Source organism: Miscanthus floridulus, chromosome 11 (genome assembly GCF_019320115.1).
Source record: "Miscanthus floridulus cultivar M001 chromosome 11, ASM1932011v1, whole genome shotgun sequence".
In the NCBI taxonomy this organism is placed as follows: Eukaryota; Viridiplantae; Streptophyta; class Magnoliopsida; order Poales; family Poaceae; genus Miscanthus; species Miscanthus floridulus.
The window spans coordinates 60067753-60090431 of record NC_089590.1 but is presented as its reverse complement, the minus strand read 5'-3'; the positions used below and the strand labels follow the sequence as shown (position 1 = coordinate 60090431).

Genomic DNA, 22679 nt, shown 5'->3' with positions numbered 1-22679 from the left:
TTGTTTTGTTAATTATGCAGATTCAAATAAATCAAGGCACTCACAATTGTGCTTCTATAGCTAGAGTTGCTAGGACAATGGCATCATAGGCTTGGGTGGTAGAAAGGGCCATACCCCTACCGAAGAGGAAGCCTACCATGGGTCCTAAGGCACTACAAGAGGAGCTTCATGAGAAGTATAAAATAGAGATTGATTACTGGACTATAGTTTATGGTAGACAAAGGGCAGCCAACAAGTTATTTGGAAAATGGGATGACTGCTTTGATTGGTTGTACAGATTCAAGGCAGAGGTTGAGTTGAGATCACCCGGAAGTATATTAGAGATAGATACAGGGAATAGAGAGGCCAGGGGCAGGGGCGGTCATTTTACCTGACCCTAATACCTCTGACCCAAGCTGGACTGCCATGCTGGCGTGCCACGCCAGCAAATGTGGCAAATCTATAACGCTTTCCTCTCTCTGATGCTAAAAGTGTAGCGCCAAAACTAAGGCTGCTATCTCAGGAGGCGTCCTCCGTTATGATGGTAAAAAGTTAAATATCCCATCGTTGCGTGTGTTGTGGTTTGAACTCTGGTGAAAAGACAGGGAGAGGGGGAATGAGATATGGGGGAATGAGGGCAACTGGCAGCACGGGTTTTGTTTGCTGCAGCTGCGAAGAAGCAATTTTTTTAGCAGCATATAATAGTAATTTCAAATCTTAAGTGAGATTTGTGTAGAGATTGTGTTCTTGTTGGCGTCTTAAAATAATCAGCAAATGACTTGCTGGCCCATATACATGTGACAAATTGCAATGGTTACAATGACTAGTTCCCTGTTCACTTGATCGTTTCTGTGGCTTATAAGCCGGCTGATGCTGTTTTATTGTGAGAGAAAAACAATGTATTATGGTTGATAAGCATGGCTAATACGATCAAGCGAACAAGGTATAGATTAGTCACTGTACTTTCTCCTTCCAAAAAATGACATTGTTTTATCCTATGTCTTAGATTTAACCAAATTTATGTTATTCAGAAAAAGAATACTAATATTTATATTACTAAATACTCCCATTGTCCCATATAAAGTGTCACAACGAGAAACATGTTGGTCAAACTTTCTTAACTTTGACTAATTTTATAGAAAATATTAGCAATATTTGTATGCAAATAGGTTTACTAAGAAAATATATTCAGCGATCTCTCTAATGATAGTAATTATGTATCATAGTAATTAATATTTTATATATTTGATCAAAGTTAAAAATGTTTAACTTCTCGAGAAGTGATAATAACACTTTTTATGTGAGAATAACATTTTTTATGGGACCGAGGGAGTAAGTGTTATTAGATTTATCATGAAATTTGTTTCATAAAGTAACTATTTTCTATCAAAATGTTGATTAAATTTAAAATAGTTCAATAAATAAGATAAAAATAGAGTGACATTCCTTCTTTTCTTTTCTTTTCTTTTTACATGGTCATCAACAACAGCAACGATAAATTTGTTCACCTAGAGATTGACGAGGTTTTCACCGTCTGAATAAGGTCCTATTTGGCTCCTGCAGTGCCTCTTAAAATTCATGTCACATTGAATATTTAGACATATGCATGGAGTATTAAATATAGACTAATTACGAAACTAATTGCACAACTTGCGAGACAAATCTTTTAAGCCTAATTAGTCCATGATTTGACAACATGGTGCTACAGTAAATGTGTGCTAATGACAGATTAATTAGGCTTAAAAAATCATCTCATAAATTAGCCTTCATCTATGTAATTGATTTTGTAATTAATCTATATTTAATGTTTCTTATTAGTATCTAAACATTCGATGTGACGTGAATTTTAGAAGTGACAAGAACCAAACACCCCCTAGTAATGAATAAAGGCTGGACTCTGTCTGAACTTGGGACCAAGCACCCATTGGACCACTTGGGAGTTTTTACTGCACAGTTTGGCCCGATGTTGGGTGGGGGTGCACCGGGTGTTCCTGCACCGAGGAGCGCACCTCCGCGGCAGTGGACCCCCTAGAACGGAGCTGGAGAACTCGGTGCGCCAGCACACTCAGATACACAGGGCCCCGGTACATACGGAAATCGTTTGCTTGTGTGGTCTACCATCTGCCATTTTTTCCACGTGTAAGCAAATTACAGAACAACTGAACAGAGAGGTGGCTATCAGCAAGCAAAGATCGCTTTCTCAGGGAAGAAATTATTAGAAACGACAGCCATCCATTGATCGCCACGAAAATACTACGTGCTGGTCCCTCCCAAAACGCACCAATAGAAATGTGCTATGTGTGATTGGTTCTTTAGTCGTTCCTAAAATTTATGTCACGTTAAATATTTAGATACCAATAAGAAGCATTAAATATAGATTAATTATAAAACCAATTACATAGATGAAGGTTAATTTGCAAGACGAATTTTTTAAGTCTAATTAATCTGTCATTTAGCATATATTTACTGTAGCACCACGTTGTCAAATCGTGGGCTAATTAGGCTTAAAAGATTCGTCTCGTAAATTAGTCGTAAGTAGTGCAATTAGTTTCGTAATTAGTCTATATTAAATACTCCATGCATATATCAAACAATCGATGTGACAGAAATTTTAGGAGGTACTACAGAAACCAAACAGACCCTATGTGTGCTGGTCCAGTTTGTGCACGCATTCCAAAGCAAAAGCAGCTTCAGGCCCTAATTTTTTTGTTATACTACCTCCGTTTTCGTTTATTTGTCACCGAATTTTTACTGTAGCAATTGTGACCATACGTTTTTTCCTGCAAAAGATTTTTAGATACATCAAGTTTTCACATATATAATTCTTTATTGAACATACTTCATTAGTGTTATATACATTGAAGTATCTAAGATTTTTTTAGAAGAAAAAATAGATGATCAAATTTGCTACAGTAAAAATTGCTGACAAATAAATCCAAACGGAGGGAAGTACGAGACGCAAGTGCAAATTCACGGTTGCAGTTGCAGCTCAATGCTCTGATCGCTTCTTTTATAATTTGTTTTTTTCAACTTATTTTTTAGTTGAAACAGTATTTTTTTCTCTCAATAAATCAGTCGAAATAATATTTTAATTTATTTTTTCAGCTAAGTGATCAGGAGCCAAGTTTACAACTGCTACCAGTACCTGCAATCACGCGTCGCTATTGCTCTCTTGTCGTGATCACGTGAAGGCAAAGCTCCTGGTAGCACTGGAGCATAAGGCTTCCTGTACTCACCACAGCACTGCGAAGGCAGAGAGAACAGCTGCGCTCTTTTCCTCTTCCAGGGCGGAACAGTGTTACATGCAGTACACCCAGCAACAATAATAAAAGTGTACAGTAGACACGGTGAAGCTACACGATCAGAGGCTCAGCGCCGTAAGCTTAAAAGGAGAAAAGCTCACGTGTACAGACACCGCGGCTCTATCACGGCGCATTTTCGAGAAAAATGCATGTACAATTGCCGTAACCGATTTACATACGCTGCTGTCTGGACTCTGGACCGGGCGATTGAAAAGCTTTCACCTACAAGGGGAAAAACCTCCTCTTCTTGAAGTACCAGAGGAAGCAGCAGAATATGACGGCGCCGCAGACGCCCGTTATGGCAAGTGTCCACTCGAACGCGTGGGGCACCGAGAAAAGAGGGACCTCGAAGTTCATGCCGAAAACCCCCGAGACCACCCCGAAGATGGCCACCACGAATGTGGCCGTGGTCAGGAGCAGCTCGAATTGGATCAGTTGGTTCCGGACGTTATCCTGCAACAGCAGCATTTGTGAGCATCTTTCTTTTTATATAAAGGATTGGGGGCACAAGTTGTAACAGAAATAGGCCAGAGAAAATGCATAGTGAAATCCGGCTGGTTTCTCAACCAGCCGAACGCGCCCGCATCTCACTCGTTCACGGAAAGGTGTCATCGAATCTTTCCAGCCTACTATCCTAACCCCCGGAATAGTGTAGAATGAAAGATGGTTGAAATTTGTTGGCCAGCACCAGTCACTGTTACTGCTTATTAACCAAGATTAGTATGTTGTTCTGTACAAAGTCATTGCAGGGTTCCAGATGCGTTTAATGTTTAGCATAGGCAAGCTTTTCAAGTTATTACTTCTATAAGCCCCATCTTAATTATATAGTCCACTGCATTGGAATTGGATTCTACAATTGAAACTAGTGCCTGAATGCCATCATATGAGTCGGTTCTAATGGCCACTAGGTTTAAATGTAAACTGTGAAAAACAATGGCTACTGGCTGTCGACTTCATAAGGTGGTCAAAAGGGAAAGATTTTTGTCACACAGAAATCTGAAAATCCACATGAATACAGCAATATGGAAGATATTCAGTTGAAGGCCAGCAGCCTCCTGCAGGCATCTGATATGCAAGCCAACTTAGAGCATACCTAAAGCCTCTCTATGCCAACATTAAGTTCATTTGCACAATGCTGCAGCTCAACTGAAGCTCAGGCTACTGTCCGCATCATATTATCGAAAGTTGGCACGCTATACTCACAAATCCAAAGGATCATTCAACCTCACTAAGTAGTGTGCCTAACATTTCCAAGCTAACTTAAGATGTCATTCTCAAAACAAAAAGGAGCATTCAACCTTGCTAAGTAGTGCGCCTAACATTTCCATGCTAACTTATCATGCTATTCTAAAAAAACAAATGGCAGCATTCAATCTTGTTTAGTTATGCTATCCAAACTTCCATGCCAACTAAACATTAAGAGATGAATAATCATCTACGTGCTTTCACACTGTCGTTCAGGAGTAGCTACAGACAACTCCTAACTTTGCAGCTTTGCTGCGCAACAAGCAAATTCCTGCATCTACATAGTGGGAATTTAATTGATTTTACGGGTGAATTACCAGCTGTATGTTGATGAAGTCTTCTGTATCATCAATATACTCTTTTAACTGAAAAAATGTGTGAGTAGCAAAATTGTCAGTCACAATAATCTGTAAAATAGAAACAATGCTAACATATACACAATTCAGAATTTATACCGAAGTCAACTTGCTGAGGGTGTAGTCGATAACAACAAAGTAGGCCTCCAACAACATTTCCAGTTCGTCTATATTGTACTGGCTGCTATCTGAGCTCTTGAAGCTGCTGTGCCTGCTTCTGGCAAAACTGAATTCCTTCTCAAGCCTCCGAGTTGCAGGGTGTGTGGAAACTGGTGAAACTGGAGCTGACAGAGATGAATCAAACCCATTATGACTATTGCCAATTCCCTGAAGGTCCTCGTCATCTAACATTGATGCTTCCATCCTCATCTTCTTCTCAGTGAGATACATTTCAGCCATATCACCATCGTCATCCATCAGCTGCTCTATCTCATCTCTGACCTTAAGTGAAAAAATGGATAGGAATATTGAAAAAAAAAGTTGTTAAGGCGTCACAGCAAGCAAAAGCATCATTATGTATGACCATCCTTTTACCTTCTGGACTCTCCTTGTCAATGCAACCAGCTTGCTCTTTAGGCGTCGAACTCGTTCCAAGTTGAGGGTACTAATTTTTGCTGTCAGCTCATCTAGTAATGGGTAAGCTTCAGCCTCTAATTCAATAGCCTGAAAAAAATGTGCAATCACTTTATTTTTACTAATGATCCACCAAATCATTATCAGTAACATTGGACATAACTAAAAGTACGCAAGCTGATAATACAGTATGGGTAAGTTCACTGTAAATATGTTAAGACAGTTTCATTATTAGTAAAATTTGGTGGTGCTAACTGGTAAGCAATCTGAGATGCAGGGATCAGACAAATGAACAATAGATCAAGAAACACTGAAACTAACAGCTGACACAAGGTGCACCAAACTTCAGTTACTTCACTACTGAAAAAAAAACATTACTAATTTGGCTATTTGATAATCGACAAGGCTAATTAGAAAACCGGACATGGTAGCAGACTGACAGTGCTTATCAGACATATACAGTAGCCCAGTGAGAGGGTTCAAAGTACTAAGTGGGCTCGAGTGCTCGACTGGTCCCAGGCTCACAGCTCACTTCGAGATGAAAGCCAATCAAGCTCATCGTGCAGTGTCATTAGCAGAGACGTGAAGGAGGCAATGCGAATCGGAGCTCTCCACTAGGACCCAAAAGGAAACTGATCCCGATAATAAGAGTGGCACTGGCACCTGCGAGTCCAGGAAGGAGCAAGCGGCCTCGAGCGCGACCTCCAGCGCGATGAACTCGAAAGGCAGGTCGTCGGCGCGGTCGACGAGGCGTCGCTGCAGCTCGTCGACGTACCTCCGCACCGCCTCCTCCGCTGCGGCGTCGGGTTCGCGCAGGACGAGCGCCTCGTCAGCGGTGATGATGCACCGCAGCCGCTCGAGGTTGCAGACGACGGCGCGCTCGCGGCCGAGGATGGCGGACGGGTAGACGAAGAGCGGGTCGAGGAGGCGGAGGTCCCGCGCGGGCAGGTCCAGCCGCCGCATCAGCGCCGGCTTGGCGACCTCGACCGCCTCCGCGGCGCCCGTCCCCGCGTCCACGCGCACCCACGAGCGCCTCTCGCCGCCGCGCCGCTTCAGGCCGTTGACGTCGATGGACACGCCGCCGGCTCCGCCGCCACATGGTGGGCCTCCAGCGCCAGTGCCCGGCGCGGGCGTGGCGCGGCGGTGGTGGGGTCCGTTCGTCGCCGCGGCGCGGGAGGACGGGAGGAGGAGGCGGTCCTTGAGGTGGTCGTGGTCCATGGCGCTGGCGGTGGCGGTGGCGGGGGCAGGCGTCCGCGGCTGCGCTGGGGGCTGGGGCGGTAGTGATGTGTCAAGGAAGGCGCCGAGCATGTGGAGCAGTGGAGGGAAAGGATGGGATCATGGATCTCCCCGGACACCGGGGACTGGGGTTGGTAGAAGAGGCCTCTTGGTAGAATCCGGGGGGCTGCTGGCTGCTGGCTGCTGGCTGCTATACACCGGTTGTATCTCTGTCATGCTGGGCGGGGTCGGTTTGGCTTGAATCTCGATGCACCTGTTGCCGATCGATTGGGCACCGTGATAGCACCGCGAGCCCTAATTGAATTTTAGTTTTACGTACGTATTTTTTTCTCTGGTCTGAAATGTGTATCGGCCTTTCAGAGAAAAATAAATAATGAGGAGGATTGTGTCTCCAATTTTTTTGAGAATGATTGTGTCTCCAATTTTGGCCCCGTTCGGCGTACCCATAAACTGGCTTGTTCGGCTTGTTTTTTCAGCTAGAACTGTGTTTTTCTCCCACAACAATTTAGTCAGAACAGTATTTTTCAGCCAAATTTCAGCGAGCCGAACGGAGCCTTGGGTTGGTGTAAAACGGTAGAGCCGAGCCAGGCCTAGCCCAACATATTTGGGCCAAAAGACCAAATGACAATATTTCCCTTCTTTCAATTAATAGAGCATCGAAGTTGTCTAATTTGTAATTGAAAATACAATAAATAAAAACTAAAATGCATATAAACGTTAACTATTCGGCTATGAACTGGCGTCTCTCTGCCCGGACGCTCTGCTGGTAGGCCGCAACGCCAGCTTAAGAACACATGCTCCTTCTTTTATAAAAACAAATTGTTCATCTACTTATTCCTATCCACTCATTCTTGTTTCTATCGCTCTTATCCGCTCGCCTGCAGCCTCCGAGCGCACGGCCGCTGGCCCTCCGAGGCGCAGCGCAGCCACCTCCGAGGCGCACAGCTCGGGGGCTGGCCTTGCTAGGCATAGCGCATGACCGCCTCTGAATTGCGTTGCTTGACCGTGAAAGGTCCTAATATGGCTAGAGGAGGGGTGAATAGCCTATTTAAAAATCTACAAATTAACTAGAGCAATTTGATTAGTATAACAAATAGCGTAATGCAAACTTGCTTTAGCTCTACATGGGTTGCAAGCCACCTATCCAACAATTTTAGTTGCAATGATTACTTAGGCACACAAACTTGCTATGTAATTACTCACTAAGAACTCTCAATCTTGCTACTCTAAAGAGCTCAACTAGATAAATGTAAATAATAAAGCAAGCTCTCAATTCTAATTACACTAAAGAACTTATATCAACTAGTTTGCAAGAATGTAAATAAGTGAGTAGGGTGATTATACCGACGTGTAGGGGATGAACCAATCACAAGATGAATATATAGCCAATCACCGGGAGAATGCCAAAGACAAGAGACAATCGATTTTCTCCCGAGGTTCACGTGCTTGCTAACACGCTACGTTCCCGTTGTGTCGACCAACACTTGGTGGTTTGGTGTCTAAGAGGTGTTTCACAAACCTTGTCCACATGATAGGACACCGCAAGAACCGACCCACAAGTGAGGTAACTCAATGACATGAGCAATTTACTAGAGTTACCTTTCGGCGCTCTGCCGGGGAGGGTACAACTCTCCTCACAATCACCGGAGACGGCCACAAACAATCACCAACTCGTGCCGATCCTCCACCACTGCACCGAGCCATCTAGGTGGTGGCAACCACCAAGAGTAACAAGCGAAATCTACAGCGCAACATGAATACCAAGTGCCTCTAGATGCAATCACTCAAGCAATGTACTTGGATTCTCTCCCAATCTTACAAAGATAATGAATCAATGATGGAGATGGGTGGGAGGACTTTGGCTAAGCTCACAGGTTGCTATGTCAATGAAAATGTGCAAGAGAGTGAGCTTGAGCCGGCCATGGGGCTTAAATAGAAGCCCCCACGAAATAGAGCCGTTGTACCCCTTCACTGGGCACACTGCGGGCTGACCGGACGCTCCGACCGAACTGACCGGACGCTGGTCCTCAGCGTCCGGTCGCCTGATGGACGCCACACGTCACTAGCTTCAAATGATGTTTGTCATATTTCAACGGCTACGAAGCTGACTGGACGCTCCGGCAAAACTGACCAGACGCTGAAGCCCCAGCGTCCGGTCATTTCTAGTAAGCTCCCCGAGGCGTATTTCTTCGATCGGACGCGTTCGGTCTACCTTGACTGGACATAGACCAGCGTCCGGTGCAATACTCTAGGTACTGTGCCGACTGATAGCTCGACCGGATGCAGCCTTTCAGCGTCCGGTCGCTGAGTGATCCAGCGTCCGGTCAGTAGACCGACGCCAGCATCATTGTAACCAACTCCATTTCACCTCTAACTTCTTCACCCTTGATTAAATGTGCCAACCATCAAGTGTATCACCTTGTGCATATGTGTTAGCGTATTTTCACAAACATCTTCAAGGGTGTCAGCACTCCACTAGATCCTAAATGCATATGCAATGAGTTATAGCATCTAGTGGCACTTTGATAACCGCATTCTGATATGAGTTTCACTCCTCTTAATAGTATAGCTATCTATCCTAAATGTGATCACACTCACTAAGTGTCTTGATCACTAAAACAAAATAGCTCCTATATTTTATACCTTTGCCTTGAGCCTTTTGTTTTTCTCTTTCTTCTTTTCCAAGTTTAAGCATTTGACCATCACTATGCCATCACCATTGTCATGATCTTCGCCATTGCTTCATCACTTGGAGTAGTGCTACCTATCTCATAATCATCTTGATAAACTAGGTTAGCACTTAGGGTTTCATCAATTAACCAAAACTAAACTAGAGCTTTCAATCTCCCCCTTTTTGGTAATTGATGACAACCCTTATACAAAGATATGGATTAAAGTTTATTTGAATTCATGTTGCTTGCCCAAGCATTTTTACCATGTGTAAAGGATATGGGCAAGTTTCATGAACTCCATATGATAGCAATTGCTCCCCCTACATATGTGCTAAGAGTTTGGATTGAAGCTTGCACATATGCTTAGATAGGAAATATAGGAGTTAATTTCTACCAAATGATGCTAAGGTATAAGAGATGGACCTTTGAAGCGTGATACCAATCGGAGTGCACCATTATACCATCCTTAGCACCATTAGTAACTAGACATACACAAAAACTAGAATACCCCATGAGATCAATATTATAAATAAGGGTCTAGTTTCCACAGAACAAACATAGGTCTAGTTACTTTAGCCTATACATGCTAGTTGTTCATTTCAACATTCAAACATACAACTAGCATACACCACACAAGCATGGATATTAAAAATTTATGCCATGCAAGCAACCATATGTAATGCACATACAAATTTACCATATGAGTTCATGAGCTTGCTCCCCCTATTTGTATGCTCAAAAATTTTAATTGATCCTCTTTCTTTGTCATATATTATCTCTCCCCCTTTGTTTCACTATCTTTGTACACTATTTCTCTCCCTTTGTCATCAATGACCACAAAGGCTTAAAGTATATATAGGGTAGGATTATTAATGTCAACAATTTGCACAAAAGATAGCCTCAAATTATAGATATGTTGGGGTAAAACCATGTGAAATGAGGATCATTTTCCCAATTTGGTTCAACCTAGATTACTTGCAAAAGATATTTAACTCGGTTTGATCCAAGGATAAGCTTCTTCACACCTTCAAATAAGGGTTATCTTGTACCATGTTGAGTTAAACACTTATAGCTCATTTTCTAAATCAAACACTAGGTTTGCAAACCCATAAACATGTCATATGCTACCACTAGATCATTTCAAACATACAAGCAATAGTGGTACCATACAAGCATCAAATTCATTTGATTTTCATGAATGAGCCTATTCAAATGTGAAATATGTCTAGATGCACTAATCATGTCTTTAGCAAGGATGTATGCCATGTCAATCAACTTTTATCTTGGATTGCTCGAAGGAGAGGCATGTCATATAATGGGGTGCATCAACACATATTTGAGAAGTCAAGTATGTTCAATTCATTCCTTAGCTTGTAAAACCTCTTCTCATCAAGTGGCTTGGTGAATATGTCGGCAAGTTGATCTTCGATGCCCACACTCTCTATGCAAATGTCCCCTTTTTGTTGGTGATCTCTTATGAAGTGATGATGAACATCTATATGCTTTGTTCTTGAGTGTTGAACCGAGTTGTTGGTGAGCTTTACGGCACTTTCATTGTCACATAGCAATGGCACTTGCTTGAACTTGATTCCAAAGTCACTCAAAGTAGCCTTCATCTAAAATAATTGAGCACAACAACTACCGACCGAAATGTACTCCACTTCGGCGGTTGAAAGTGCTATACTATTTTGCTTCTTTGATGACCAAGACACAAGTGATCTTCCCAATAGTTGACATGTGCCCGATGTGCTCTTTCTCTCAACTTTGCATCCCGCATAATCAGAGTCCGAATATCCAATCAACTCAAATCTTGCTCCTTTGGGATACCATAATCCAACATGTTGTATATGCTTCAAGTACCTCAATATTCTCTTAGTTGCCTTCAAATGACTTTCTCTTGGCGAGGCTTGAAATCTAGCACACATGCATACACTAAACATCACATCTAGCCTTGATGCGGTCACATAGAGTAGACTTCCAATCACGGACCGATACATCTTTTGATCTACCATGTTGCCACTAGCATCATTATCCAAGCTTCCACTTGTCCCCATTGGTGTACTAATAGTTTTAGCATCATCCATTCCAAACTTCTTGAGCATGTCCTTGATATACTTGCCTTGACTCACAAATGTGCCATTCTTCATTTGTTTGATTTGAAGACCAAGGAAGTAACTAAGTTCTCCAATCATAGACATCTCAAACTCACTTGCCATCATCTTACCAAACTCCTTACAAAATTCTTGATTTGTTGATCTAAAGATGATATCATCAACATAGATTTGCATTATAAATAAGTCATTCCCAAGCTTCTTGGTGAAGAGAGTGGTGTCAACCTTTCCCATCTTGAATCCCTTAGAGAGTAGAAAATCCCTCAATCTCTCATACCATGCTCTAGGTGCTTGTTTCAATCCATACAAAGCCTTTCTCAACTTATAGACATGGTTGGGTTTCTTCTCATCTTCAAAACTGGGAGGTTGCTCAACATACACAAGCTCGTTGATGTACCCATTGATAAATGTGTTTTTCACATCCATTTGATACAACTTGATATTGTGGGCACAAGCATAAGCTAGCAAGATCCTAATTGCTTCCAATCTTGTAACCGGAGCATATGTTTCTCCAAAGTCAAGACCTTTAACTTGAGTGTAACCTTGAGCCACTAATCTTGCTTTGTTCCTTATTACTATCACATCTTAATCTTGCTTGTTCCGAAAGACCCACTTGGTTCCAATCATATTATGATCCTTAGGCCTCTCAACTAAATCTCATACTTGGTTTCTTGTGAAGTTGTTTAGCTCTTCATGCATAGCATTGATCCAATCAACATCTCTCAAAGCTTCATCTATCTTCTTAGGTTCAATGGATGACACAAATAAGAAATACTCACAAAATGAAGCCAATCTTGATCTTGTTTGCACACCTCTTGAAATATCACCAATGATAGTATCTAATGGATGATCTCTTGCAATATTGGTTGGTTGAAGCACTTGCACTTGATTGCTAACATTTGATTGATCACTTGGTTGAGATGATGAACTAGCCATTTGTTGATCTTGCACATTGCCATTACTAGTGCTTGCTTGGATTTGATCATGAGAATCACTAGCTTGCACATTTGAGTTAGAGAGCACTTGATTCTTGTCATCTTCAACATCAATCACCTCTCTAGGCCTTAACTCACCAATGTCCATGTTTTTCATTGTATTGATCAATTGAGTGCCTCTTACATTATCTAGATTCTCATCTTCCTCTTAGGAACCATTTGTTTCATCAAACTCCACATCATGAACCTCCTCAAGAATACCACTAGCCAAATTCTAAACTCTATAAGCCTTGCTAGTAGTAGAGTAACCAAGCAAGAAACCTTCATCACATTTCTTTTCAAACTTGCTTAATCTAGTGCCTTTCTTCAATATATAGCATTTACAACCAAAAACCCAAAAGTATGCTATGTTGGGCTTTCTTACATTTAATAGGTCATAAGGTGTTTTCTCCATCATGAGGTGACAATAGAGTTGGTTGCTATAGTAGCAAGCCGTGTTGATTGCTTTGGCCCAAAATGAATGACTCATATTGTACTCACTCAACATTGATCTTGCCATATCAATCAAGGTTCTATTCTTTCTTTCAACTAGCCCATTTGATTGAGGAGTGTACTTAGCCAAGAATTGATGTCTAATTCCAAATTCATCACATAACTCATCAATTCTAGTGTTCTTGAACTCACTTCCATTGTCACTTCTAACTTTCTTGATTGTTGTTTCAAACTCATTGTGAATACCCTTGACAAAAGATTTAAATATTGCAAATACATCACTCTTATCACCAAGAAAGAATACCCATGTGTATCTAGTGAAATCATCCACAATTACAAATCCATATTTATTTCCTCCAATTCTACTGTATGTGGTTGGTCCAAACAAGTCCATGTGCATCAACTCAAATGCCTTAGATATGCTCATCATGCTCTTCTTAGGATGTGTATTACCAACTTGCTTTCCGGCTTGATATGCACTACATAGCTTATCTTTCTCAAAAGTGATATCTTTCAAGCCTCTAACTAAGTCATGCTTGATTAACTTGTTTAATTGTTTCATTCCAACATGACCAAGCCTTCTATGCCATAACCAACCCATGCTAGATTTAGTGATCAAACATGTTGTCAATTGAGCTTCTCTAGCATTGAAATCAACCAAGTATAGATTCTCATATCTAAATCTTTTGAATATCAAGTTAGAGCCATCTACACTTATGATCTCTACATCATCCACACCAAATATGCATTTGAAACCAAGATCACATAATTGAGCTACCGACAATAGGTTGAAGTTCAAGCTCTCTACTAATAGCACATTGGAAATGCTCAAGTCATTGGATATTGCAATCTTACCAAGCCCTTTGGCCTTGCCTTTGCCATTGTCATCAAATGTGATACTATCAATCCCATTGCTCTTGCTTTCATTGATTGAATTGAATATTCTTGGATCATCGGTCATGTGTTGTGTGCACCCACTATCAAGCACTCAATGCCTTCCTCTGGCTTTATAATTTACCTACAAAATAAGATCAATTCTTTTTAGGTACCTAAACTTGTTTGGGTCCTTGTAGGTTAGTCACCAAGGTCTTTGGTACCCAAATGACCTTCTTCTTTGGGCCCACAATTGGTGTACCAATGAACTTAGCCTTCACACCATTAGCACCCTTATAAAGCATGTAACAAGAATCAAATTTGATTGAGGATACATTAGGTAGCTTATTCTTATTAGTCTTGCAATTTTGCTCTATATGTCCAACTTGCTTGCATCTATTGCAAAATCGACCATTGCCCTTTATAAAGCTAGCTTTGGGAGTGACAAAGGCCGCCTCGCCTTTCTTGGGGATATAGCCTAATCCCTCTTTATTGAGAGAAAATCTTTGGCTACCCAAGCACTTTAGCAAGTGTGCTTCTCCACCATAGGCATTGCCTAAGGCACGAGTGAGCTCATTTATCTTCTTCTTGAGGTTCTCATTTTCCACCATTAGTGATGTATCATTCATAGGTGGAGTAGTAATGATTGTGCTACAAGAAGTGTTAGTAGGAGCAACAATAATGGATTCATGAAAAGATTTATCAATAAGATCACATGTTAGTCCCACATCACATGTTATGATCACTTGCTCCTTCTTGGCTTCCTCCACTTTACTTACTCAATGAGAGAGGAGTGAGCCTTTTCAAGCTTAGAGTGAGCTTTGCCAAGCTTCTCATGGGCTTCCATTAGCCTCTCATGAGTGGTATTGAGCTCATCAAGGGATTGCTCAAGAAATTTGACTTTCTTGTTCAATTCCTTGCACTTCTTTCTCTTCATCTCAAAGCAAGTATGCACTTGCTCATACATGTCCATGAGCTCCTCCTTGGAGTACTCCTCATCATCATCATCACTCCTACAAGCATCACTTTCACATTCATCATCATCACTCACATCATATTTTACCTTGGTAGGTTTTGCCATGAGGCATGTCGATGGAGTGTCGAAGATGGAGGGCTTATTGTTGATGGCGATGCTTGCTAGTGCTCTCTTGATAGATTTCTTGTCATCATCCCTATAGCTCTCACTATCTGAAGAGCCATCACTATCCTATGTGACCACATAGCCTCCACCCTTCTTATTCTTTTGGAAGGTCATTCTCTTCTCCTTCTTCTCCTTCTTCTCCTTCTTTTCTTTCTTATCCTCCTTGTGCTTCTTCTTCTCATCCTCATCATTGTTACTATTGTATGGACAATTTGCTACTACATGATCAGGGCTTTTGCAATTGTAGCATCTTCTCACATACTCTTTCTTCTTGGTGTGATCTCTTCTCTTTCTTGCACCATAGCCCTTCTTCTTCATGAATTTTCCCATCTTGTGCACAAAGAGAGCCATAGCATCATCATCAATATCACTAAGATCATCATCATCACTTGATTCTTTCTTGGACTTGCCCTTGTTCTTTGATGATGATGAGCTAGCCTTGAATGCTATGCTTTTCTTCTTCTTGTCTTCTTCTTCCTTCTTATCATCCTTGTCATCCCCCTCCTTTTCCACACGGTATGTCTCTTGTGTCATGACATCACCTAGTACTTGGTTGGGGGTAATATCCTTCAATCCTCCTCTTATGATGAGCAATCTCAACATCTCAAATCTTGGAGGTAAGCATATCAAGAATCAATGGGAGACATCATCATCCTTAATCTTTTCTCCCAAAGCCTTCAAGTCATTAACAATTACTTGTAGCCGATGGAACATCTCCGGAATGCTCTCATCATCCTTCATCTTGAAACTTGTCAACTTGTCCTTAAGGATGTATAACTTGGCACTCTTCACCGCTGGTGTGCCCTCATATGTTTCCTCCAATCTCTTCCACACCTCATTTGCTCTTTCATAATCCTTGATTTGCTCAAACACCTTGGAATCAATGGCATTGTATATAGTGTTGAGAGCCATTGTATTGCATTGCTTGTTGATCTTATCTTGGTTGGTTGGATCATCGGGATCAATGATAGCATAGTCATTCTCGGTCACTTCACATACTTGATCATTGATTGAACCAAGATACATCCTTATCTTTCTCTTCCAATAATCATAGCATGTGCTATCAAAGAATGGTGGTTTGCCCCCCACATGGTTGAACATAACTTGAGCCATAATTTGACACCAAGGTTGTTAAGCCTTCAATCAAACGGTGACCACTGCTCTGATACCACTTGAAAGGTCCTAATATGGCTAGAGGAGGGGTGAATAGCCTATTTAAAAATCTACAAATCAACTAGAGCAATTTGATTAGTATGACAAATAGCATAATGCAAACTTGCTCTAGCTCTACAAGGGTTGCAAGCTACCTATCCAATAATTCTAGTTGCAATGATTACTTAGACATACAAACTTGCTATGTAATTACTCACTAAGAGCTCTCAATTTTGCTACTCTAAAGAACTCAACTAGATGAATGTAAATAATAAAGCAAGCTCTCAATTCTAATTACACTAAAGAACTTGTATCAACTAGTTTGCAAGAATGTAATAAGTGAGTAGGGTGATTATACCGATGTGTAGGGGGATGAACCAATCACAAGATGAATATATAGCCAATCACCGGGAGAATGCCAAAGATAAGAGACAATTGATTTTCTCCCGAGGTTCACGTGCTTGCCAACACGCTACGTCCCCGTTGTGTCGACCAATACTTGGTGGTTCGGTGTCTAAGAGGTGTTTCACAAACCTCATCCACACGATAGGACACCGTAAGAACCGACCCACAAGTGAGGTAACTCAATGACCCGAGCAATTTACTAGAGTTATCTTTTGGCGCTCCGTCGAGGAAGGTACAACTCCCCTCACAATCATCGGAGACGGCCACGAACAATCACCAACTCGTACCGATCCTCCACCGCTGCACCGAGCCGTCTAGGTGGTGGCAACCACCAAGAGTAACAAGTGAAATCCGCAGCGCAACACGAATACCAAGTGCCTCTAGATGCAACCACTCAAGCAATGCACTTGAATTCTCTCTCAATCTCACAAAGATGATGAATCAATGATGGAAATGAGTGGGACAACTTTGGCTAAGCTCACAAGGTTGCTATGTCAATGAAAATGTGCAAGAGAGTGAGCTTGAGCTGGCCATGGGGCTTAAATAGAAGCCCCCACGAAATAGAGCCGTTGTACCCCTTCACTGGGCACACTGCGGGTTGACCGGACGCTCCGGCCGAACTGACCGGACGTTGGTCCTCAGCGTCCGGTCGCCCGATGGACGCCACGCGTCACTAGCTTTAAACGCTGTTCGTCAGATTTCGACGGCTACGAAGCTGACCGGACGCTCCGGCAAAACTAACCGGACGTTGAAGCCCCAGTGTCCGGTCATTTTCAGTAAGCTCCCCGAGGCGTATTTCTTCGACCGGACATGTCCGGTCCACCTTGACCGGACATAGACCAGCGTCCAGTGCAATACTCTAGGTATTGTGCCGACTAACAGCTCGACCGGACGTAGCCTTTCAGCGTCCGGTCGCTGAGTGACCCAGCGTCCGGTCAGTAGACCGACGCCAGCATCATTGTGACCAACTCCATTTCACCTCTAACTTCTTCACCCTTGATCAAATGTGCTAACCACCAAGTGTATCACCTTATGCACATGTGTTAGCGTATTTTCACAAACATCTTCAAGGGTGTCAGCACTCCACTAGATCCTAAATGCATATGCAATGAGTTAGAGCATCTAGTGGCACTTTGATAACCGTATTCCGATACGAGTTTCACTCCTCTTAATAGTACGGCTATCTATCCTAAATGTGATCACACTCACTAAGTGTCTTGATCACTAAAATAAAATGGTTCATATATTTTATACCTTTGCCTTGAGCCTTTTGTTTTTTTCTTTCTTCTTTTCCAAGTTTAAGCATTTGACCATCACCATGCCATCACCATTGTCATGATCTTCGCCATTGCTTCATCACTTGGAGTAGTGCTACCTATCTCATAATCATCTTGATAAACTAGGTTAGCACTTAGGGTTTCATCAATTAACCAAAACCAAACTAGAGCTTTCAGACCGCTGGCCCTATCAGGTGCGGCGCGCTGCTGCCCTCTACAAGTTGCGCGCCTGCGGCCTCCTCGCCGCTTGTGCGGCCGATGCCTCCCTTGCGCAACGTGCAGCCACTGTTGCCGCCCCGCAGCCAGGCTGCTGCCTCCAGCGAACACTACGTTGAAAGCGCATGTTATAAGAGTATGTTTTAATTATTTAAGATGTTTCAGAGGTATATTGCAAGTGTTTCATATGGATGTTACAAAAATAGATCATGATGTTGCACATGTTGCAAAAATAGATCATGATGTTCCAAATGTTTCACCTGCTTTTTCATACGTATGTTGCAAGTGTGCTTATTTGGATGTTGTATATGTTTCACACATTTGTTGCAAAGAGTGTTCGAAATGTTTCAGTTGTTTGTCTTTATGTTGCAATAAGTATTTTCATGTTGTAAGTTGCAAGTGTTTTATCTAGATGTTGCATATGTGTTTACACATATGTTGCAAGCGCATGTTCTAAATGTTTTATCTGCTTCGGACGTATGTTGCATTCAAGCGTTTCATATTGCAAATGTTTCATGTTTTAGAGGTATGTTCAGAGAGTCCTTAGGACACGGCCGGACCATCGGGGGAAGGACGCGGCGACCGGTGGCCAGCAGATGGGGCGCGCGACATGCCTGAAGTCCTGTGGACGGGGCATGCTCGTCCTTATCCCGGCTCCCGAGTCCCTCCCCCGCAGAGAGGGAGGAGGGGGTTAGAGGGAAGGAGCGGCGGGCGTGGGACGAGACAGACGAGGGCGGAGTATATGTGCGTGGCGGGACGAGACAAACAGGGAAGGACTCCAGCGATACGATGAGAATGCGGCGTGTTTCCACTGGCCATTCGGTATCCTCCGCTGAAATCCTTCCTATCCCATCATATGTCCGGGCCTCAGCAATTCCCTTAATTATTTGCAAAATTACGTCCCTATCAGGACCTGGTATCCGCCTTCACGGCTCAGGACCAACAAGTCCGGGAGCGTCGCTGTTTTCTTGGTTGTGAGCGTGGCGCGCGAGAAACGGTGAGAACGTGTCCGGGTGGCTGGTGTGGACGCCAGCCTGTTTCAATTTGCACACGAAACCGGCACTTGGCATCGATAGCAATAAAACAGTGATGGTCTGTTTGGCATTAGCACCCCGCATCATGCATGTTCCAGCAACAGATGCCATTATACTGGAAACAGATATTTTGTCGCAGGCTCAGAGCAAGACTTAGTTGCAAAAACCAACCCGACTTAGTTGCAAAAACCAACCCAATATGAGAAACAATATTACTGGCGACATAATAAAAACTGGAGGAGTTCTGAAAAAATCTGGAGAAATTTGTGAGGGGAAAACACTGTTCCGGATAAAAAAAGAAGCGGATAAGCCAGGTTTAAGAACACGCGAACGGGGCCATAATAAAAACTGATGGTATCCAAGTATACGAAGTGCAGAGCTCAAACTAGCCATAATAAAAACTGATGGTATCCAAGTATATGAAGTGCAGAGCTCAAACTAGCGCAACCAGTCACTTGGATGACATCAAATTCATAAGTCTGCGTCAAGACATGATAATGGAGCCACTGAGCCATAGCTACAAAAACTCTGGTTTCACATAGAACTAGGACACAGATGCCTAATGCAGTAACTTAGATGATGCCGATTTTGTTGGCCACATCAAGAGCATCATAGTCGGGCGTCAGCTTCACGTAAGCCTTCTTCTTGCCATCAGGCCTGCACAAAAACAATAACTCAAAAAGTTGCACAGCATAAAAAAATACGCAGAAAAACTAGAACTGGAGCGAGTGCTAACCTGATCAGGGTGTTGACCTTCTTTGCCTGAATGTCATACATCTTCTTGACAGCGGCCTTGATCTTCTTCTTGTCTGCCTTGAGGTCGACAATGAAGACCAAAGTGTTGTTATCTTCAATCTTCTTCATCGCTGATTCTGTGGTGAGGGGGTACTTGAGGATTTGGTACTGATCAAGCTTGTTCCTTCCAGTAGTGCTGATTCTTGGGTACTTCGGGTCCCTAGCCTTCTTCAGGGTCTTGGGGCGGTGAAATGTAACGGACGTGCGGATCTTCTTGGTCTTCTTTTTGGCAGACCCAGACTTCACAGCCTTGGCAACCTTCAAGGCCTGGGTCTTGGCATCACCCTTCTTGGCAGGAGCAGCTAATCAAACCACACAGTTAGATAAAATAGTCAGGTCATGCATACAGTACAGTAGCCTATCAAATAGAAATAGAAAAGCTGCTAATTCTATACAGTACAGTCACGCATACAGGTTCATGAATTTCATGCATGGCGATGTGCGCAAAAATAGAAAAGCTTTGTACACAGTATTGACATCATTGCATTAGAGATCCTATCTGTATTCAGGAGACAAAGCGGTAATTACAGTTAGCTAATTCTATACCCCCGCCCGCCCCCCGCCCCCTTTTGAGATGATTCACATGTTCTGGGCAAGGCATTGAGTAAAACAAACAGGTAGTGGTTACATCTGAGTGCTAAATGAACGAATACCCACTAATACCTACAATTTAACAATGGCGACACACAAGCAAACGAAACATGAAATGCATGACTCTGAGCACTCAGCTTATAGCAATTTCAAGGTTGACACAGGGCATTTCTTGATCAAATATATGGCACCTATAGAAATATGCAATGTTAGGTGTGTACCTTTAGGAGCCATTTCAGCTTCTTGAAACTCTCCTGACCTGGAAACAGAGAAAGAAAGACCATTATGTCAGAGGGGTGAAGAAGCAAAGGAGAAGACACAAAATCATGAAAATTGTATTATTGTAGTGAACCATAAAGGATTTTGTGCTCTACATGAATAGCTCCTGATTAGCAACAGTTCCCAGTGTAGCGTTAACCGAAAGCCCAGTTCTCTGTCTAGCGTTAACCCAAAGTTAGCTCCAAAAACAGAATCATAAAAACACCATTACTAAATCAACATCATCCCCAAATCAACCATGGCAAGAATATTAGAAACATAGATAGCATCACTACATATCATTACACCGATGGGATCAGCGTACTAAGGTCAAAGAGACTCCCCACAGAACCTTCTCACAATTAACAGCAAAAGCTACCGATACGAGCAGATACACAAAATCTACAAGGCGAAGAGACCTTGACTCGCGAGCTACACCTCGCGAGCCAACTCCCGCCGAAAGACCTCTCGATAACAAGCGCGTAGAGAGCAGATCCGGGCTCTTCCACGAAGCGACCGAGCTGGCTACCCAACAAACAAGTGCATCCGATTCGGAAGGCTAAAAGCACGACGGCCGGACCGTGAAGAGATGTGGCGGGAGGAGTAGGGCGGCGGCGGCGGCGGCGGGTGGCTTACCTTACCTCTCCTGGCGGCGGGCTGAGGCGGACGCGAAGCGATGACGGCTGGGAGGAAACCCTAGCCCCCGGGCAGAGGCTTTATAGAATGGACCCGAGTGACTCACTCCCATGGGATAGGTGGGCCTAATGGGCTGAACGAGGAATGCGCGCCGGATCGTGATACCGTCTGTTGGATGGGCTGTATATGGACCGGCCCACTTAGATTTGAAACGGGCGAACGGTCGCATCGGTTCGGCTACGCGCCCGCGGGCACTTGACGGACAGCAAGGGCGCGGCATGTCGTCCTCTGCCTTCTGGGGTTCAACGAGCGAGGACGGCGGTAAACGCAGGCTCACCTACATGGAGACAGACAGCTCAGGTGGCCGGAGATCAGACCCGGCGAAGCGCATGATTATAGCATTGTGTATGAAGACCCACTGACCCAGCACAGAGTAGGGGTAGGAAGCGGCCGAGCTGGAGATGAAGTCATGTAGAGCGACAGCCCCATCGCCAGGTGCAGCGTCGGGGCGCGCGGTTCAGCTCACGCAGAAACCTGGTACAGACGGGAGGAGCTTCCCAGAGGCCAGAGTCGACAGGCAAGCTTGGGGCGCACTAAATTGCAATATGAGTGACTGCGGGTTCAGCTTGACCTTACAATCTCAATCCTCAAGGCGACAAGGCCGGCGAATGCAATGGGCACAATTGTACAAACAGGGGTTTTCAGCATCGGATCCTACTTCTATACTTGCTGGCTTGGTCTAGAGATCCTACAAACTCCATGGTAGTACCGGATCACAGTAATCTTGAGTGCCTAAGGTGCACTCGCAGTTCCAATCAAGCTTTCAAGAACAAAACTTGAAACAAATATGCAAGGAGTCTGTCTACTACACAACCATGTGTTTTATGCAGTTTCAACACATGAATTTTTTTTGCACCATAGGATTAAGATCCAACAGCCTCCACCCTTCTTCTACCTCTAGCCTCCACAGATCACACATCATAATTTTTTTCTATGGAAGGATAAATCACAGATCCGCCGCCGCCGCCGCCGAGCTCGCCGGTCGCCGGCTGCCGGTGGTCACCGGTGAGAAAGAGAGAGGGAGAGAGATACAAAACAAATCATGTGTTTTTTTGTGCTAAAACGCATGCGTGTTGTATAGCATTTCTGATATGCAATAATAAGCACTTTGTAAGGCATTGTAATCTGATGTAGGTGGAACATTCGATCTTAAGGCAGAGCAAATACATACGCAAGCTTAAATCCAGGCATGAAAGATCAAAGACACACAAAATGCATATAGAAGTTCTGATCGCAATATCCATTCAAAAAACAGTACTAGGGACATTAAGCATCCTCCAGACCGTAGAAAACATGAATATTGCTGTGATAACCTAAACATATGGCTCACAGGCAAAAAC

General features: G+C 43.2%; 2 protein-coding genes across 4 annotated transcripts; both read right to left on the bottom strand.

The window, feature by feature from the left end:
- Positions 1-3235: 3235 nt before the first annotated feature.
- Positions 3236-6847, bottom strand: LOC136493198 (magnesium transporter MRS2-C-like). Its single transcript, XM_066489257.1, has 5 exons — positions 6119-6847; positions 5417-5545; positions 4982-5323; positions 4844-4891; positions 3236-3734 (listed from the first exon to the last, which is right to left on the bottom strand). The coding sequence occupies exons 1-5, from the start codon at positions 6761-6763 to the stop codon at positions 3504-3506; spliced, it is 1395 nt and encodes a 464-aa protein (XP_066345354.1). The 5' UTR covers positions 6764-6847; the 3' UTR covers positions 3236-3503.
- Positions 6848-19438: 12591 nt separating this feature from the next.
- Positions 19439-21371, bottom strand: LOC136493197 (large ribosomal subunit protein uL23-like). 3 transcript variants are annotated; one of them, XM_066489255.1, is made up of 4 exons: positions 21285-21371; positions 20607-20644; positions 19736-20096; positions 19439-19656 (listed from the first exon to the last, which is right to left on the bottom strand). In XM_066489255.1, exons 2-4 carry the CDS (start codon positions 20617-20619, stop codon positions 19572-19574), a joined length of 459 nt encoding a protein of 152 aa, XP_066345352.1. In that variant the 5' UTR covers positions 20620-20644; positions 21285-21371; the 3' UTR covers positions 19439-19571. The 3 variants fall into 3 exon arrangements, with proteins under 3 accessions (XP_066345352.1, XP_066345351.1, XP_066345350.1); XM_066489254.1 differs by having other exon boundaries at positions 21280-21357; XM_066489253.1 differs by lacking the exon at positions 21285-21371 and adding an exon at positions 20760-20806.
- Between the last annotated feature and the right edge of the window lie 1308 nt (positions 21372-22679).

Excerpts from the sequence above, each read along its gene's own strand:
- LOC136493198 (XM_066489257.1), bottom strand. The coding sequence starts at position 6,763 with ATGCTCGGCGCCTTCCTTGACACATCACTACCGCCCCAGCCCCCAGCG. Across the intron at positions 5,546-6,118 it reads GCTCCTTCCTGGACTCGCAG|GCTATTGAATTAGAGGCTGA; the intron begins GTGCCAGTGCCA and ends CATTTTTTTCAG. Across the intron at positions 3,735-4,843 it reads ACTTCATCAACATACAGCTG|GATAACGTCCGGAACCAACT; the intron begins GTAATTCACCCG and ends CTGCTGTTGCAG.
- LOC136493197 (XM_066489253.1), bottom strand. Across the intron at positions 20,097-20,606 it reads AGCTGAAATGGCTCCTAAAG|CTGCTCCTGCCAAGAAGGGT; the intron begins GTACACACCTAA and ends TGGTTTGATTAG. Across the intron at positions 19,657-19,735 it reads AAGGTCAACACCCTGATCAG|GCCTGATGGCAAGAAGAAGG; the intron begins GTTAGCACTCGC and ends GTTTTTGTGCAG.